Source organism: Trifolium pratense, linkage group LG4, assembly GCF_020283565.1.
Source record: "Trifolium pratense cultivar HEN17-A07 linkage group LG4, ARS_RC_1.1, whole genome shotgun sequence".
NCBI lineage: Eukaryota > Viridiplantae > Streptophyta > Magnoliopsida > Fabales > Fabaceae > Trifolium > Trifolium pratense.
In genome coordinates this window covers 30,613,552-30,633,209 of record NC_060062.1, presented here as the reverse complement: position 1 = coordinate 30,633,209, position 19,658 = coordinate 30,613,552, and the positions used below count along the sequence as shown (strand labels likewise).

Genomic DNA, 19,658 nt, shown 5'->3' with positions numbered 1-19,658 from the left:
TCCTATACAGGAGAGCTAGTTAACATTATTCATTCTCTCATTTACTTTCTCTCTCTAGTATCTCTCTTGCTCTCTTTCCTTGTCTGACTTTGGCATCGGAGCACCTGCAGGTACAACCCCCTCCGTGGACCATCTGCTCGGACCTGCTGCCTACCACCTGCTCAACGGACTTCCAGCTGGCCTTCTACCTGTTCTGATCAACAGTTAAGATCAATCATCATCCATATTTCATCTTCTTCTTCTTTCATTCTCTCTCTATAATTTCTTCTTCTTCTTCTTCTATCTATCTATGATGATGATGATGATGATGAAAGTGAGAAACTTTAACTTCAATCCAAAGCTAAAACAGTGAAAAATAAACACCAAAAAAACAATAAAAATCATATTTTTATTTTCATTATGGAGTCAAAGGGTCTTCGTTTCATGACCCACCAATCAATTTTCACCATGGTTGGATCTGGGAACCTTGATGGGTTAAAGAAACTGTTAGAGAAGCTGAAAAACGAAGATGATGATGATAATAGTAATAATGGGTCATCATCATCATCATCATCACCTATCTCTGTTTCTGATGTTATGTCTCTTCAAAACGATCATGGTGAAACACCACTTTACATAGCTGCAAACCATAATCTGAAGGAAGTTTTCACCTTTTTGCTCAAATTGTGTGATTTTGAGATTCTCAAGATTCGTTCCAAGTCTGATATGAACGCTTTTCATGTTGCAGCTAAGCGTGGCCATTTGGGTATTCTACATAAAATATTCTTATTTTTCTTTACTCTTTTTTTATTTGTGTTGGGTTTATTTGGTTAATTCAAATTTTAAGAAACTATGTTGGATATTGCTATTATTGGATGGATGAATTGGGATTTTTTGAGAATCCACTTGAAAAAATTTATTAACCTGAGGCAAGGTTCGGTTAGATAAAGTTTGACTAAAGACTGTTCCTTGGAACATGGCTTTGAATCTTATTGACCATTTGAGTTTAATCACTTGATTATTTAATTTCAAAATTTCAAATAACATAGTTTTGTTTTATTTTTTAAAAATGAAGTTTATAAAGTTCTTTTGAAATTTGTGCTTAGCTTGCATGGCTTTGCACATCTTTTGAATTTGGAATATAAAAGACTAAAAATAAAGTTTTTTTTTATGTTAAATTTCTATGAAGATCTTCCTCTTCCTATGACAGTAATATTTATGTATGTTTTAACTAGAACTACATAACTGTAATTGGGCAACACAAGTAGCAAATTTTACAATCTTGATGTTGAGTTTTAGGAATTTTTGTAAGTATTTAACTTTATGGTTTAAGGATCAATTTTGTAGTAGAAGTGAAGGAAGTTTATACTATCTTGTTCTTTTTAGTTAAATATTTTTACTTGTTTGTTGATTATATATGATTAAGTATTTCAATCATGATTTTAATATCTAACTTTTTTCCAGAAATTGTGAAGGAGATTTTGAGTGCCTTTCCCGAGGTTTGTAAGTTGTGTGACTCGTCAAACACCAGCCCTTTATATTCTGCTGCAGTTCAAGACCACTTGGATGTAGTAAGTGCTATTTTGGATGTTGATGTCAGCTCTATGTTTATAGTTAGGAAAAATGGAAAAACTGCACTACACAATGCTGTTAGGTATGGCGTCCTTCGTATTGTGAAAGCACTTATCTCCCGTGATCGAGGAATAGTCTGTATCAAAGATAAAAAAGGTCAAACTGCACTTCATATGGCTGTTAAAGGACAGAGTACATCAGTGGTGGAGGAGATATTACAAGCTGATCCTACAATATTGAATGAACGAGATAAGAAGGGTAATACCGCTCTTCACATGGCTACGAGGAAAGGCCGGTCACAGGTTAAACTCTTTCTCTTGAGCCACCATATATAGCTGTAGATTGTTTTTCATAGTATATTTAATTCAGTTTTATAAACTTGTCTGTAAAATCTTAGTTTCCTTGAGCATAAACAAGTTGTTAATCTAAGATAATGTGTGAACTTCTTCATGTAAGTATTTAACAGTTGATACACAACATTGTCATTAATGTATGTCTAATGTGATGTTGTAATTTATTGATAAATGACGTTGCTATATAGATTCTGGTAACGAATTTCTCCTCGTATGTTGCACAAATTCTCAATACTAATTAGTTACAACTTACAGTTGAAAGCATTATATCGGTGGTCTTGGATTTTAAGGAATGAGCTGTGTAAATTTAGCCTACTGTTTATAAGGAACTATAAACATCCTTAACTATCCTTATGCTTTATTAGTTGAGGCTCATTTATATACATAATGGGACAACAAAATGAATGCTTGTTTCCTTTCATAATTTTCCTGTCTTTTGTCGCAATAAATTCTTCTTCTCAATTTATATTTTTGCATCCTTTACTGACAAATGGTTCTTTTGTCAGATAGTGAGCCTTTTGCTAAGCTACTCAGCTGTGGATGTTAATGCCATCAATAAGCAACAAGAAACAGCCTTGGATTTGGCCGATAAACTTCCATACGGATCTTCAGCTTTAGAAATCCAAGAAGCACTTTCAGAATATGGTGCTAAATATGCAAGACATGTTGGCAAAGTAGATGAAGCCATGGAACTTAAAAGAACTGTGAGTGATATAAAGCATGAGGTGCAGTCACAACTCATACAAAATGAAAAAACTCGCCGACGAGTTTCTGGTATAGCTAAGGAATTGAAGAAACTTCATAGAGAAGCAGTTCAAAACACCATTAACTCTGTCACAGTTGTTGCTGTCCTTTTTGCCTCGATAGCATTCTTGGCTATATTCAATTTACCGGGTCAATATATTACGGAAGGACCACAGGCAGGAAAATCTAACATAGCTGATCATGTTGGATTCCAAATTTTCTGTCTCTTGAATTCGACGTCTCTTTTCATTTCCCTCGCAGTTGTTGTTGTTCAAATCACTTTGGTTGCTTGGGACACAAGGGCTCAAAGACAGATTGTGTCGGTCGTTAACAAGTTAATGTGGGCTGCTTGTGCTTGCACATGCGGTGCTTTTCTTGCAATAGCTTTCGAGGTTGTTGGAAAGAAAAAATGGATGGCTATTACCATAACTGGTTTGGGCATACCAATTCTAGTTGGGACTCTAGCAAGTATGTGTTACTTTGTTTTTCGACAACATTTTGGCATTTTCCAAAGTGATTCCCAGAGACGAATCAAGAGAGCGAGTGGAAGCAAATCTTTCTCGTGGTCTTACTCTGCAAATATATCAGATTTGGACGAATACAACTCGGACATTGAGAAGATCTATGCTCTGTAAGCTAAGCAATCATGTCTTGCCACGCAATACAAGACTACACTGGATATGTATAGTATAGTCCAAATAAGTTTTAACAATTATCAATATATTATAAAGTTATAATCATTTTGATATAGTAAAAATGCTAATGAGGATCAGAATAATCAAAATATCAATGATTATAATTTAATTTTATAATATATAAGTGGTTGTTAAAAGTTAGTCACTTTAGGGAGAAAAAGTCATTTGGAGTATACTACTTTCCTGGTAGCTGCAGCACCATACTGCAGTTGTAGATGTAGAGATGTAGATGATCTAATTTTCTATTTCAACCTTTTAACTGAAACCTGAGGAGTTTCCGTATGGTGATAATGTTTGCTTAATAGGATTCATCTCTCTAGTTATCAGTTTGAAGTTTTAGGTTGAGTTTACCTTTTCTAATGTTTGTGATTATAATTAATAATCAGCACTTGTATATTTATGTATGTATATGTGATAAAAGGGAAAGGCATTTATGTAATTTACTTATAACACCATGTACAAGAGAAGTGCTTCCTCCCTATACCTGAGTTAATAGAAAAAGAAAAGATGAAAATTGAAAAGAGAAAATGGAAAAAAGAGCAAAAGTTTTGATATGAAAGTTAGCACTTATCATATAAAATTTTGTTAAAACTTACACAAATACATTTGTCATAAGATACTTCTAAATAAATTATTCATCAACTCCTTTTCAACAAGTATTTTGATTTAATTGAGGTATTTTCAAAGTTACTAAACAAGCTTATAAGTCAAAACTCACTTATGATAGTGATCTTCTACTATAGTATTAAACTATTAATGGAAAAACAAATGCAGGAAAAAAATGTGTTTACAACTTCAAGTAATCACAAGTTTACAACAAAATACAAAATCACGCGTCTTGTAATACGCCAACTTAGACACTAAAGCATTAAGCAAGCATCTAATTTCTTTATCATATGATTATTATATAGTATGTAATTGTATGCATAAAGCCACATGAAAAACAAGTACTAAACAATGAACAACTTGTTTTCTAAAATGAAGTATCCCCTCTGTCCCACACGGTTTTCAACAAAAACAACAGAACCATGTGAGTATCTATCAAGTTTACAAGATCAAAAGAATAGCCTGGCCTGGCCCAGCAAAGCCCAAGTTTTATCTTCATTCCAAAATCCATTTTTCACCATCCCAACTTTCTTCTATGATGATGATGATGATGATGATAAGTAGCAGTAGAATAAAAGGATCTGCTATTATGATTTACAACAATTTTACAAATCAATACCCTATCCCATTCAAAGTTCTACACATACACTGGGATTGGATCAGTGCATAATAATACTGATTCAATAACATTTAGCTATAGCTCTCTTGAATGATCTTGGAGCATTAAGCTCATTCAAATGAGGTCTCTTGGTTTCTTCTTCTTGCCTTTGTACCTCCTCCTCCTGCATATAGGAACAGCTTATGACTTAAATAGTAGAATGTGGCTTGTTAAGTACACTACAACTTAGCCTAATCTCTAAAGTTTAAGACTCTATTTTGATGAACAGGTTAAGTGCTTATCATATAAATGTGTGTGTATCAGCTATAAGTTGTTTGGGGAAATTTATGGAAGTAAACTTCCATAAACTCTCCCAAACAGTCTCACAAGTGTATATGCCATTAGATAAGCTCAAATAAGTCAATTTAAAAAGACCATATATTTAACATGCAAAATGAACAAAGTCAGTAGTAACCTTTGCTACTGAGGTGGAATTTTTGCGTGTCTGTGCCTGTGCTCTAAAATGTTCGCGATGCTGTTGCTGCATTTGCTGAAACTGATTTAGCCTTGCAACAAAATTGATTCCATTGTGTGAGTTCCCACTGTCCACAGCTACGTCGCCATCCTCTGCTGTGTGAGATCCACCAGACATGTGTTGGAGAAATTGATAGGGGTTCCCAGAGGATGTTTTCTTCAATTGTTCACCATTGAAAGAATACGATGGCACGGCTTTCAAACGAGTTTTTAGTATCTTGAAGGCGGCACTTTGCTGCATAAGTGGTATAAAATGAAGAGTTAATACAAACAGAAAACCATGTCTATCATCAATGAAGAATTTGAAGCCAAAATTTGTAGAGATATGAATCATGTGATAAATAGCTTTACTATAAATGCAGTGATGCGCAACAGTAATATAGTGTTCAACTAATATAAGGCAAGTGTGGAGAACATAAAAGGGTTAGCACCTCTCGTGTTTTCATTTGATATGGCCTCCATATATAATATACAGTATATAGTATATACATGTATGGAATACAGTATATAGTATATAGTATATACGTGACCAGTCCAATAATTTTTTTTAATCCGAACGGGTTGAAAGTGTGTCTGTCACCTCAAAGAGATGAGTATATGCTTCAAAGAACACAAGTATACTAATACAAGAACACAGACACCTCAATACCTTTTCTAAGTAACAACAAAAATCAAGTAGCACTTACCTGAGGAAGCAACATCAGAAGGCCATACAGTGCTTTAAATAACCATGTATATCTTCCAGGCTCCAGAAGCTGCAAAATTAAATTAACCATTTAGGTTCATATGACAAACAAATAAACAAAGAAAGAAAGAAACAAAAACCCAACTATAGATCACATGTTAGGTTCCCAGAATCAATTAACAATCAAATGACGCCATATTATCTTATCATGAGCTTTAATTACTAGGTTTCATCCAAGCACATTACTATCTGTTATGAGGCAAGTTAAATGATGGAATAAGGAATACGGATTGCAGATCTCAGTCCTAATCATTATAAACACAAAACTAACACCTTTACACTAAGGGTACCTTGCGTAACTAAATATAAAATATATTCTATTACAAATATTAGAGTATTCATGTACTATCCGGATACTCAATAACACTGAAAGCTGTGTGGACGTTACAATAAATCACCTGCAATCTTAGATAAGCGAAGACTGGAGTTTCTAGCAAACGAATCAATTTGTCCAGTTGTACTAAAAATTTGACATTAATATCCTCCTCTACCAGAGATTGAATCACAGTACTAGCATGTTGGTAAGTCTGTCAAGGAAGAGAATTTACATTAACCAAGAACTGTGCAACATAATCCAAATGAAGCCAAAAACACAAATATGCATTGTTCAAGAAGTACATGTGTGAGTATGTCATGTCATGCACATTTGCAAGAGAAAATAAAATTCAAACTAATAGTGGGACAAGAGTCACAAGACCTGATTTTTCTTGTTGCAATCAAAACCAAGTTATAGATACAACATACCTGAGCTAAGAAGCAAAGACTGATAATCGCCATTGGAGAATGACACCATGAGGCATACAAAGAAACAAATAAATCCTTTCCGGCAGGATTTACCAATGATTGCTTCAAAAGAACTCTAATCTCAGATAGTTCTGATGATGTAAGTAAGATCAAATTCAAAGCCTGCAATTTTTTTGAAAAGGGAAAAAAATCAAAAGCAGATATACACCACTTTGCTACATTATTAGATTGGCTAAAGGTCAGACTCAGGAAAACAATGCGTATGTTCAAAGAATGCATTTATTTTGAACATAATAAATCAAAACTGTTGACCGTGACATCATCTAGGTTAGTTATACACCAGTTATCGACTTCTCAGCAGTTCCTTAAAACTCTTCGACTCCCTGTTGGATCACTGGCTCTACTAATACTTATTTTCAGAACCAATTTTAAAGTAAATCAATATTGCATGAGAGGACATTAATTAATAAAATCACAAGAAACAAGAAATTAATAATACAAACAACAAAGGGTATAAAAAGTGTGAAGGAATAACTTTGCCTTTCAGAACCAATTTTAAAGCAAAAATTATTTTTAGGAAGATTAAGCTTAATATCACTTTGCCTTTCAAATATCGGGTTTCAAATTGATTTATTTCACCGAATCTGAAGGAATAACAGCTGGTTAAAATGATATCAAACCAGAAATAAACTCTATATTTGGTACAATATTCTTCTATAATTGAAATAGATCATTTAATGAAGCCTACCCGGGAATATTTATGAAAATAATAATAATAATAATAATTGGACATACTAATGTTAGAAACATTAAGTCAGCAATATTAGGTGCCGTGCAACAATATTCATTTTTCAACAATAGTATAGGGCCAGCAGCTCTTTGCAGGCTCTATAGGGCTGCCATAAGTTCAAGCGGAACAAGTTATCTAGCTAGGGATTGACAGGACAAATGAAACCAATTTTATAGTTGCCGATAAATGAAAGCAAATAGATATATCATGCACAAGTTTTGTGCAGCTATTTATTAATTAATATTTTGTTTTGGGGATGAGAGGCTACAGATCAGAAGTGTATTGTAGCTTTTTATTTAACTTTGAAAAAACATGATCTACCTGAACCATAATTGATGCAAAATCCAAATCAGATTCCCCTTCTAGAAAGTGGTCCATCAATTACTAAAAATTGCAACTATAATCATGTTTTATTTTTATAAATAAAATTAAAATATTTTTATAAATAAAAAATAATAATTGCGATAACTATAATCACTATATAACTTCTTACAATTATCATAAAAAAAACCTTCTTACAAATTATGGCTACCAAATCCATAAAAAATTTATACGGAATACTCTTCTTTTTTACTCATCATGTTGCATTGCATAACTATTTACATACTCAATAGTGTTCTGATGCAAAATCTAAAATAAATAATTTGTTTGTTTCACTAATAAAATATTTATACTACTTTTTTTTTACTTTTCATATGATGATGATGTGGCACCTCTAAAAAAATTTCATGCAAAATTTAAAATAATTAAATGTAATTTTTTTTTTATTTGTTCAATTATTTTATATTTATTTATTGTTTGAAATTATAACATTTTATAAATTTATTTTCAACTATTTATTTATTTTATTTATTATGATCTACAACACAATTTCCTTTTCTGAACTATTTTTTTTCCTACTATTGAGTTCTTTAATTATTATGATGATCTAAAAGATTATTTTTTCTATTATTGAATTCTTTTTTGTTGACAATGAAAGATATATAACCTATGTTGCATGGGTACTCCATTTTAGACCGAGTACCGGTACCGGATACGTACCGGGTACCGGTACGCGTATGGTACTCCCCCGGTACGCACCGACGCCGTACCTAATTTTTTTTTTGTTTTTTGCAACGGGTACACGCGCGGTACACCTGTGGTACTCGCGTGGTACACCAATTCAAAAAAACACGATTTTTTTTCTCCTTTTTCTTTTATTATTAGATTTTTTATAGGAAGATTTACGTTTTTTATTTGTTTATAATATAAAGTAGCAATTATTGCTAAAAAACAATAACAAAGTAGCCGCCGGAATTATTCACTCATTCGTTGAAAAGGAATAGACTAAATTCAAAGAGAGATGAAGATCTAGTTTTTATTCATACCAATCTTCGTCTTCTCTCAAGAAAGAGAAATATTAATACTTATAATGAAAGTGCAACAAAAATGTGGGATATTCGTAGAGATGAATGAGATTTATTTAATATATAGTTGATATTCTTGAAATTGCTAGTCTTTCTCGCGGTGAACCTAACTAGAGGTCACTCTTTTTAGTGATGATGAAGAGGGAAATAATTGACTCTTTTTGAGCTAATTGGTTTTAATTTCATATTTTGATGTTTCGAACAATTTAAATTACATTTAAAGTGTGTTGTGATATTTTTTATGTTTAATTATTTGGTTTAACAATATAACTATATTATTTGATATATATAATTATATTTTTTTAAAAAATTATAGGGACGTACCCGTACCTTAGTTTTTATAAAAATGACGTACCCCGTACCGGTACCAGTATCGGATACCGGTACCGTACCCGCACCCGGGCAACATAGTATATAACATTTTGGTGGTCCGTATAACAACATATCAATTGTGGCTCCTTTGTCTTTCTCTCATCTACTTTATTATGTAACTCCCACTTAATCATTCCCTCATTTACTTTATCATGTAACTCCAAGTAATTAATATCACTAGTAGAAAAATGACTTTTGGTTTGGAGATACCACTACCGGTATGTGAATACCAGTAGTGAAATACATTTGACCAAAGGATTCCACTACTGATATTTTGAAAACGGTAGTGGAAAGTTCAGAGACAAGGGATTTCACTACCGGCTTTGCTAAATCCGTAGTGGAAAGTAGACACGGTGGCAATGTCGTAATTACGTGCAAAATTGTTTTAATTATCTTCCACTACCGATCTAGGATTCACCGGTAGTGGAATCCTAATAGTGTTATTAGTTTTTTCATATTCCCACTTTCCACTACCGATCTAGCTTATCACCGGTAGTGGAATCCTAATAGTGTTAATTATATTTTTCATTCTTCCCAATTTCCCTCATTCTGCAAACGCGAAGAAGAACACACTCTCCAATCCAATCGTCCCAATTCTAGTTCTCCCTAATTTGTTCCTCAAATCGTCCCAATTTCTTCAAATCAAACACTCTCCAATCGTTCTCCAATCATTCTCCAATCTCTCCAATCTCCAATCGTCCCAATTTCATTCGCGGTTTCATTCTCCAAACCCTAGACGGAACGACGAACCTGCAAACGCTTAATCGCCTCCAAATCTCTTCGTTTTCATTCGGTAAAGGTATGAATAAATCAAACTTCCCCCAAATTTCATTCGTTTTCGTTTTCATTCGTTTTCTGTTTATGGTTGATCTTGTTTTCATTCGTATTCGTTTTCATTCGTATTCGTTTTCATTCTTTTTCTGTTTATGGTTATTTGCTGGTAAGAAAAACACGCATTTTTCTCATTCAGTACATTTTGGTAGCATTGAATGAAGATTGGATATTCTAAGTTCACGTTTTAAATTGTGAAGGTTTTAAATTGGATATTCGTTTTCATGTGTTTTGGGTTCCTGTTCTTCATCTCTTAGTAAGTTGTTTATGGTTATGGTATCTCTAGCTAAACAATGGTTAAAAGAAGTGAAAAGTATTAAGCAGAAACAGAAAATAGACAACATGTGATTAGAAGAAAGTTAAGGATAATTTTCCTTCTGGTCTTTCTATGTTAATGTTTGTTATGTGACAAAGAAAATGGTTAGTGTTTTTTTTTCCTGATGCTATGTGTTACTGATAGTGACCCAATTTTGGGAGGGTTTTGTGTTTTTTTCTTCCACTAGTTGAATTCAAAGGTGATCTTAAGTAAAGTTACTTTTCACTTTAACACATAATAGTCTGCTTTTGGTATTTATTGGTTGAATAATTGACTTATATTTAGGTAGAATTAATACATAATTGATTCTTAGATCATGTATGAATTGAGGGTTTCAATGCTTGTGCTTTGCAGGGGTGGAGCTGTTTTCTGTGTTAGGCGGTGGTTGCTGCTCCTACGTGTTGACTGCTGCTGTTTAGGGGCTGGTGTTGCTGTTTTTTGGTGTTGTCCTCTTTGTTTGAAGTTAGAAGGTTCAATCACGGTCTCATCTACAGGTACCGATTCTATTTCAAAACATATATAGAAGCTATAAACTTAGATGCAATTCAAATTACTATGTAAAAATTCTGCTATATGCAAATTCTGTTATAGGCTATGAATTTTTATTAAAATAGGGCGAGAGAATGTTTCGCAATAGTAACAACCTAGTCATTCCTTTAACTTAGAATGCATAAATTTCGAAACGTAGGTATGGACCGTAGTTGGATGAGAGCTAATCGATTAAGTACTGAGTACAGACATGGAGTGATGGAATTTCTACAGTTTGCGGAAAGTAATGCTGAACTAGAACGTCCTCCTCCTGAATTTCCTCCACTTTTTCTATGTCCGTGTATAAATTGTGCAAATAAAGAACCAAAACGTACTAAGAAAGAAATCATGAATCATCTAATTTGTGACGGGATTTGTCAAAATTATACACAATGGATATGGCACGGTGAAGTAGTAGCAACGCCAAGTGTGTCCCATAGAGAAAGTGGTAGTGTGGATATCGATGATCGACTAGAAGACATGATGCGTGATATTGGAGAAGATTCGTTTAAGAGGGCGCATGTGTATGAAACTTTATGCAGTGACAAGGATGAACCATTGTATCCGGGATGCACAAATTTTACCCGTTTGTCTGCGGTGTTAAAATTGTTTAATTTGAAAGCAAAAAATGGGTGGACCGACAAAAGTTTCACTGAATTGCTTGAATTGTTGATACAAATGCTTCCAGAAGGTAATGTAATGCCAAATCGTTATTACGAGGCGAAAAAAGTATTGTGTCCAATGGGTTTGGAGTATGAAAAGATACATGCATGCCCTAATGATTGTATATTATACCGAAAAGAGTTTGTAAACTATAATCATTGTCCGACATGTAAGGCGTCTCGCTACAAAAAGAAAGATGGTGATTCTAGTGATGATGAGGTGACCAAAACGGGTCCTCCCGCGAAAGTCGTATGGTACCTACCAATAATTTCAAGGTTCAAGAGATTGTTTGCTAATGCAAATGACGCAAAGAATCTTAGATGGCATGCAGAAGAGAGAAAATGTGATGGCCAAATTCGCCATGTAGCTGATTCTTTGCAATGGAAGAAAATTGACTCTTTGTTTCCAAATTTTGGCAAAGAGTCGAGAAACCTTAGACTTGGACTTGCTACTGATGGAATGAATCCGTTTGGTAATCAAAGTACTAACCATAGTTCATGGCCTGTTCTCCTGATGATTTACAACCTATCTCCTTGGTTGTGCATGAAGCGTAAATATATTATGTTATCGATGATGATTTCAGGCCCAAGACAACCAGGAAATGACATAGATGTTTATCTAAGTCCACTAATTGATGATTTGAAAGTGTTGTGGGAGGAAGGAGTGGATGTTTTTGATTCGTATTCTGGTGAACAGTTCAACATGCGTGCCATGTTGTTTTGCACCATCAACGACTTTCCGGCATACGGCAATTTGTCTGGGTATTCCGTTAAAGGGCATAATGCGTGTCCCATATGTGAAAAAAAAACATGTTATAAGCAACTGAAAAATGGAAAGAAGACTGTTTATCTTGGCCACCGAAAATTTCTAAATCGTTATCATCCATATCGTAGATTGCGAAAAGCTTTTGACGGAGACCAAGAGAATGGTGTTGCTCCAACGCCCTTAACTGGAGAGGAAGTTTATGAACGACAACGAGACATTAATGTTGTCTTCGGAAAGTGCCAAAAGCCAAAAGGGAGAGTGCCAAAAGCGAAAGTGCCAAAAGCCGAAAGTGAAAGTGTCAAAAGGAAAAAGCAGCCTGTTGTGAAAAGTATATGGAAAAAGAGGTCAGTGTTCTTTGATCTTCCATATTGGTCTAGTCTTGATGTAAGACATTGTATTGATGTGATGCACGTGGAGAAAAATGTATGTGATAGTGTAATTGGAACACTTCTCGACATTAAAGGCAAGACAAAAGATGGTGCACATGCTCGTCTTGATATGGATTTGATGGGTATACGACAAGAGTTAATACCACAAAAAATCAATGACAAGACATATTTGCCTCCCGCGTGTCACACTTTGTCTAAAGACGAGAAAACAAGTTTTTGCAAGTGTTTACAAAGTATCAAAGTGCCACATGGTTACTCGTCAAATGTCAAGAGCCTTGTATCAATGAAAGATCTCAAATTAATCGGCTTAAAATCTCATGATTGTCATGTCTTGATGCAACAACTACTACCTGTGGCTATTCGTGGGATATTGCCCGATAATGTTAGGAAAGCTATATGCAGGTTGTGCTTATTCTTCAATGCAATATGTTGTAAAGCAATTGATCCATTGAAGTTAGACGAGTTGGAAAACGAAGCTGCAGTTATCTTGTGTCAATTGGAGATGTATTTTCCTCCTTCATTTTTTGACATTATGGTTCATTTGATTGTTCATCTAGTAAGGGAGATTAGATTGTGTGGCCCAATTTATTTACGGTGGATGTATCCAATAGAGCGATACATGAAGATCCTAAAAGGGTATACAAAAAACCCACACCGTCCGGAAGCTTCGATTGTTGAGAGGTACATTGCAGAAGAAGCTATTGAGTTTTGTTCAAACTATTTGTCAGAAGTGGATGCTATAGGGGTTCCCAAGTCTCGTCATGATGGAAGATGTGACGGTGTGGGCACGCAAGGTTTAAATGTCAAGAGCATGCATATTGATATAATTCTTCAAGCGCATTTGTATATATTGAATAACACTGATGAAGTTCAACCTTACTTGTCTGCTCACAAAAGCATCATAAAGAAAATGCACGATAAGATGAATGAAAAATGGGTGTTAAGAGAGCATAATAAGAAATTCTCAGAGTGGTTTAAAGAAAAGGTCTGCCAAGATGATAGTGTTTCCGATACAATAAAGTGGTTGTCCTATGAGCCTAAATGTAACATATTGACTTGGAGTGCATATGATATTAACAAAACTTCCTTTTATACAAAATCAAAGGATGACCGCAGTACCATGCAAAATAGTGGGGTTATGATTGTGGCAGAGTCCATGCACTTCTCTAGTTCCAAAGATAAAAATCCGGTTATGGCATCTACACCCTACTTTGGGGTGATTGAAGAGATCTGGGAGGTTGATTACGTTGTGTTTAAAGTGCCTTTATTTAAATGCAAATGGATTGATATCAACAATGGTGTGAGAATTGATGAATTAGGATTTACACTAGTTGATCTTTGCAAGTTAGCTTATAAAGACGAACCTTTCATCATGGCATCCCAAGCAAAACAGGTGTTTTATGTCAAAGATCCTTCTAATGAACGGTGGTCGGTGGTTCTACAAGGAAAAAATGTGCATGGTAGTTATGAAAATCAAGAGCTTGATATTTCCGAAATTCCTCCTTTCTCAACAGATGTGCCTACCTTCATTGAAGAAAACGAAGAGGATGATGTGCATGCAGCTATTCGTTTAGATCATGACGAAGGAATATGGGATTAGACATTACTTTCACTATTTGCATTTTTTTACCACTTGTTTTGTAACACATAGTAATAAAACACCATTTGTTTTGATTGTTATTGAATTTTTTGTGCTGCGACATTTATGCTTAATTCAGTTTTATGCAAGTGTTTTATGCTTAATTCAGTTTTTTGTGTTTTGTGCTGCGACATTTATATTGCAAGTGTCTTATGCTTAATTCAGTTTTTTTTTTTTTGTTTTGTGCTGAGACATTTTAATTTGCGACATTTATTTTTTGGTTGTTATTGCTATTAACCAACAACTCAGTTTTTGTGTCTTATGCTTAATTCATTTTTTTGTGTTTTGTGTAAACAGATACGATATGGCTGATTCAACCGGCAACTCTGCTGAAACTAGTCAAAGTAATAAAAAAAGTGTTAGAGGTCCCACTATGTTGAAAGCAATTGAAAACGTTCGTAAAACGGGTATAAAGATCCCTCTCCAGTTTGATCTAGAAACTGGAGAGTGTTATGGTAACAATGCCTCCCATTTTAAGAGTTACGTAGCACTTCTTACTCGAGAAAGATGCAGTATTGCGAAAGAGTTGTGGAAACATATACCTGAAGGAGTAAAGAATGCTATGTGGACAGATATTAAGGTATTTGAAATTCAACATTTTGTTATATTTTATTATCATATCAAATACATCTTATGCTAACACCAAATTTTTTAATGTAAATATTATAGGCTATTTTTGTTATACCTGAGTTTGATGATGCAAAAAAGAGTGATCATTTTAAGAAAATATGGTTTCACTATGCGGGGGAGCGATGGAAAGATTTTAAATCACGGTTGACTAGAACTTATATCACAGACCCCAAACCAGATGACGTTCCTCCATACGTCAAGTATCCTTACATCAAAAAAGATATATGGGAAGAGTTTGTGAAGTATCGACAGACCTCTGATTTTAAGGTTAGTGTAATTTCAAAATCATTAAACTGTGTTGACTGCTGCTTCTGCTGCTACTGTGTTAAATATTGTGTTTTGTGATTTGTGATTTTGTGATTTTTATGTCTTGACTGCTGCTACTGCGCTAAAACCGCGCTAAAACCGCGCTAAAACTGCGCTAAAACCGCGCTAAAACTGCTGATTCTGTCTTGACTGCTGAAACTGTGATTTTGTGATTTTGTTTGCCTAAACTGCTGAAACTGTGATTTTGCTGATTCTGTCTTGACTGCTGAAACTGTGATTTTGACTGCTGAAACTGCAGATTTTTATTGCCTAAACTGCTGAAACTGTGAAACTGTCTTGACTGCTGAAACTGTGATTTTGTGATTTTGTGATTGTGATTCTGAAACTATCTTGCAAAGAATAGGAAAAAAGTCTGTTGAAACTGCTGAATGTGATTTTTACATTACTAATTATTTGAGTTTATAATAGGAAAAAAGTCAAAAGGGTAGGGAGAATCATGCAAAGAATGTTTACCCACATGTATTATCCCGTGGCGGGTATAAGAGGCTCGAGGAGCAGATGATCAATGAAAAGAGACAATCCTTATCGAAAGATAGTTCTGGCTTAACTGATGATGATCGTCATCCATCTCCACCGGAACGCTATGAGACATGGACGAGAGCACGACAAAAGAAAGGGGGAGAATTCACATCTGAGCCTGTAAAAAAAGTTGCTGAGAAAATTGTAAGTAACATTATAATCATGCTTTTGCTTCAAGTAACACAATTATTTACTATATTGTGACTTTGTTTGTGCATGTTGTAGGAGAAAATTGTTGAAGACTCAAAAAAGGGTGACTTTGTTCCAACGGGACGTCACGATGTCCTAACAGAAGCCATTGGAACACCTGAGCATGGTGGTAGTGTTCGTGGTGTTGGAAAAAAACATAACATTACCACTTACTGGGGAAGATCAAAGGTTTCACGTCAAAGACAAGGTATAGATGTCAAAGAGCAACTAGCAGCATTTAAAGCAGATTTGGAAGCTAAGTTTGAGGAAAAGTTGGCGCAAGAGCGTAAGATGATGCAAGATTCTCTTATGGAGACACTAAAGTCCATGGGTTTATCCCAAACCTCTGATACAAATAATAGAGTCATGGTACCTGAAGCTTGTGCTGAACAAGTTGTTGTCACCGGAAGCGCAAAAGGGAGTTGTTCTCCTGCACCGGTCAAGATGCAAAATGAACTCAAGGAGGTTGTTGTCACTGAAAGCGCAAAAGGAAGTCGTTCTCCTGCACCGGTAGCAGAGGCTGAAGATAACATGGACGATGTTCAGAAATTGTTAATCATGGTTCTGAAAAAGGGTGATGATCATTTGGATGTACAATTAACTCATTGTTCAATGTGTACTAATTTTCTCATGTCTTGCAAGTGTATAAGAGAGTTGTTGGTGGGTTTTATTTGGCTCGACATGAGTACTCTAAGTGTTTGGTGCTCGTAAGTGTACTTTCTTATTTACTACTATCTCAATATCTGTTAATATGTTATATATCTCTCCTAACTTTAAAATTATATTCAGGTACATTCATCGTTTATGCATTGAAAACAACACCACAAATGTATATGGAATTTTGGAACCAAGTTTTCTGAACATTGTTGGTGATGCTGGGAAAAAAAGTGATCAGAGAATATCTCAAAGTAAATGCAAGAAATACATCCAGCATAAGTTAGAAAATGAAAAGAAAGAGTGTCAATTATTACCATTTAACCATGGGTAAGTTTGTATGAATTTGTGTATTTTTTTAATACTTATTTATTTTTTATAACTCATAGTTATTAACAATATAATACTGTTCTTCCACGCACGCGTACAGAGGACATTGGCAGTTGATAATACTTTGTCCAAAGATAAATACCGTGGTTGTTATTTGTTCACTACATTGGAAACTTAATCCAATAATGGAGAAAATTGTTTCAAGGTAATTAAGTTTATACTTTAGGGGTTTTGGTTATATACTATAAACATAAATTATTACAAATTTTATATGATTTTATGCGGCTTTTTTTTCTTATGAATTAGTGTTTTTACGGTTGATCAAATGGCGAATGGCAATAGAAAGAACAATACCGTATGGCTTTATCCACAAGTAAGTGTGGTATTCTAACTTTATATATATTTACTTTTTTGATAAGTAAGTGTGGTATTTTTTGATCAAATGTTACTATATATAATTTGTAGGCGAGGAAACAATATAATTCAAATGACTGTGGATACTATGTAATGAAAAATATGTTGGACATTGTCACTGCTAAGATAACTGATTCTTGGATGGAGGTAATAATTTTTATTTTTTATACATCAATAATTTTTTATAACCGAGTCAAGAATAGTTTTATATTATTATTTACTTATTGTAGGTATTTAATGACCCAAAAGAGTTAACAGCTGAGGAGATGTATGAATTGCGATTACGTTGGTCAACATATTTTTTGTCGTTATTGGAGGGTTAAGATTTATCTGGTGAGTTATAGAATAGTTCATTATTTGAACTTTGTTTTTGCAAATTGGTCTATTCAATACATTGCAGCAATTTTAGTTTACACTTGTTTATTTTTATGCAAAAAAGAGAAAATTTGAGATTCTGTCAAATTTGAACACTTTCTGTCAAATTTGAGATTCTGCAGGGTGATGAGGAATTGGTTATTAGCTTTAGTTTGAGTCTTGGAAGCAGATCAGGTGATGGAATTGGTAATTTGGCTCGGGTGCATCCCACTGTTTTGGACTTGCTGTTTTGGACTGTCATGGAATTGGTAGTTTGAGTTGCTGTTTTGGAATTGGATAGAGCTAGTTTTGATTTTTGTGTATATTAGGGGGCTGTATGCTTGGAATTAGAATAGATATAATTAGTGATAATGTTAAGTTTTGTGATTTTAATGTATTGAATGTGTAACTTGTTAGGAATTGACAATGAATTGTGGAAAATAATATTCGAAATTATGACAATTTTCTTTTGCGTTATTACCTACTAAAAGAACGTATAATTTATGCGCCGGAAGGGCGCCATATATTAATATGCAGGCACAGGAATTAAAAAAAACGAAAAAAAACAAAAAAAAAAACTAACATACCACTACTGATATTTATAACAATCAGTAGTGAAAACCATACATACCACTACGGGTATTTGTAAATACCCGTAGTGGTATCCTCAATTCTAAAAAAAAAAAATTAAAACCACACATACCACTACCGGTATTTACAAATACCGGTAGTGGAATCCCAGACTCTAAAAAAAAAAAAATGAAAACCACACATACCACTACGGGTATTTGTAAATACCCGTAGTGGTATCCCAGATTCTAAAAAAAAAAAACTGGAAACAATACATACCACTACGGGTATTTGTTAAATACCCGTAGTGGTATCCCAGATTCTAAAAAAAAAAACTGGAAACAATACATACCACTACGGGTATTTGTTAAATACCCGTAGTGGTATCCCAGATTCTAAAAAAAAAAAACTGGAAACAATACATACCACTACGGGTATTTGTTAATACCAGTAGTGGAATCCTCAATTCTAAAAAAAAAAAATTAAAACCACACATACCACTACCGGTATTTACAAATACCGGTAGTGGAATCCCAGACTATAAAAAAAAAAATGAAAACTATACATACCACTACGGATATTGAAAATACCCGTAGTGGAATCTCATACATACCACTACGGGTATTTGTAAATACCCGTAGTGGAATCCTCATAAATTTAATTAATAATACAGTAGAAACCTGACATACCACGACGGGTATAAAAAGACCCGTCGTGGAAAGTATTGACTTACAACGACGAGTGTATTTACTACCGGCCGCGGCCAGTAGTGGAATCCCTATTTGGCCGGTAGTGGAATCCCCTTTCTGCACTAGTGTATTTGTAACCACTTCATGTGTGACTCTCTATAGCCAAACTCTTCGTATTTTTTTTTTGGGTCACATCCTAACACTCTTCCTATATTTTTTTTTGAACAAGTCTAACTCTTCCTATATTCATAACATGGTTAATTGGTTCCTATATAAATGTGTTCATTACTCCTATACTCACCACCTTTCACACCCAAGAAATATTTTAATTACACAACTAAGAGAGTTACCACATCATGTCTGCTTCTCGAAGTAATGTCAATAAGTAAGCATATTGTTCTTACATTTCATACACCTATGCTCTTCACATGCAATATTTCCACTTACATAAGACTTAACCCTTTATACATATACAATCTTGGTTTGTTTTCCTTACAGGCCAACAGGAGCTGGAGATCAATAACCTCGACAATGCGACAAATGAAAGTAGTATAAAAGTGGGCATTGCTAGAATGTGAGACAATCTGTAGATTCAACAAATATTTAAGGCTTTATTTTAGCGATATGGTATAATTTGTTAGTCTAATTTTTAAGCATCCTTTCTTATTTACTTATATCGATATCGACTAATATGAATATGACTATTTTTTCAT

General features: G+C 34.2%; 4 protein-coding genes across 4 annotated transcripts; 3 read left to right on the top strand and 1 right to left on the bottom strand.

Moving 5' to 3' along the window:
• The first annotated feature begins 221 nt into the window (after positions 1–221).
• LOC123921464 (ankyrin repeat-containing protein At2g01680-like) lies at positions 222–3,782 on the top strand. The gene is made up of 3 exons (XM_045974025.1): positions 222–745; positions 1,444–1,853; positions 2,411–3,782. The coding sequence occupies exons 1-3, from the start codon at positions 400–402 to the stop codon at positions 3,281–3,283; spliced, it is 1,629 nt and encodes a 542-aa protein (XP_045829981.1). The 5' UTR covers positions 222–399; the 3' UTR covers positions 3,284–3,782.
• Positions 3,783–4,112: 330 nt separating this feature from the next.
• Positions 4,113–7,720, bottom strand: LOC123921465 (protein VAC14 homolog). The gene is made up of 6 exons (XM_045974026.1): positions 7,682–7,720; positions 6,571–6,732; positions 6,225–6,353; positions 5,768–5,836; positions 5,023–5,316; positions 4,113–4,731 (listed from the first exon to the last, which is right to left on the bottom strand). Exons 1-6 carry the CDS (start codon positions 7,688–7,690, stop codon positions 4,630–4,632), a joined length of 765 nt encoding a protein of 254 aa, XP_045829982.1. The 5' UTR covers positions 7,691–7,720; the 3' UTR covers positions 4,113–4,629.
• Positions 7,721–9,309: 1,589 nt separating this feature from the next.
• LOC123924728 lies at positions 9,310–18,161 on the top strand. The gene is made up of 12 exons (XM_045977694.1): positions 9,310–9,937; positions 10,640–10,779; positions 14,567–14,849; positions 14,939–15,166; positions 15,635–15,889; positions 15,971–16,641; positions 16,724–16,918; positions 17,019–17,123; positions 17,225–17,291; positions 17,384–17,479; positions 17,563–17,665; positions 17,830–18,161. Exons 3-11 carry the CDS (start codon positions 14,574–14,576, stop codon positions 17,653–17,655), a joined length of 1,986 nt encoding a protein of 661 aa, XP_045833650.1. The 5' UTR covers positions 9,310–9,937; positions 10,640–10,779; positions 14,567–14,573; the 3' UTR covers positions 17,656–17,665; positions 17,830–18,161.
• On the top strand, positions 10,813–14,230 carry LOC123922457. Its single transcript, XM_045975174.1, has one exon. The coding sequence runs from the start codon at positions 10,952–10,954 to the stop codon at positions 14,228–14,230; it is 3,279 nt and encodes a 1,092-aa protein (XP_045831130.1). The 5' UTR covers positions 10,813–10,951.
• Positions 18,162–19,658: the final 1,497 nt, after the last annotated feature.

Bases quoted from the DNA above. Each gene is read 5' to 3' on its own strand.
- LOC123921464 (XM_045974025.1), top strand. From the start codon at position 400: ATGGAGTCAAAGGGTCTTCGTTTCATGACCCACCAATCAATTTTCACC. The intron at 746-1,443 runs GTATTCTACATA...ACTTTTTTCCAG, and splicing joins AGCTAAGCGTGGCCATTTGG to AAATTGTGAAGGAGATTTTG. The intron at 1,854-2,410 runs GTTAAACTCTTT...TTCTTTTGTCAG, and splicing joins CGAGGAAAGGCCGGTCACAG to ATAGTGAGCCTTTTGCTAAG.
- LOC123921465 (XM_045974026.1), bottom strand. The intron at 6,354-6,570 runs GTATGTTGTATC...CTTCCTTGACAG, and splicing joins GTCTTTGCTTCTTAGCTCAG to ACTTACCAACATGCTAGTAC. The intron at 5,317-5,767 runs GTAAGTGCTACT...CCACTTATGCAG, and splicing joins TTCTGATGTTGCTTCCTCAG to CAAAGTGCCGCCTTCAAGAT.
- LOC123922457 (XM_045975174.1), top strand. From the start codon at position 10,952: ATGCATAAATTTCGAAACGTAGGTATGGACCGTAGTTGGATGAGAGCT.
- LOC123924728 (XM_045977694.1), top strand. From the start codon at position 14,574: ATGGCTGATTCAACCGGCAACTCTGCTGAAACTAGTCAAAGTAATAAA. The intron at 15,167-15,634 runs GTTAGTGTAATT...AGTTTATAATAG, and splicing joins GACAGACCTCTGATTTTAAG to GAAAAAAGTCAAAAGGGTAG. The intron at 17,292-17,383 runs GTAAGTGTGGTA...TATAATTTGTAG, and splicing joins CCGTATGGCTTTATCCACAA to GCGAGGAAACAATATAATTC.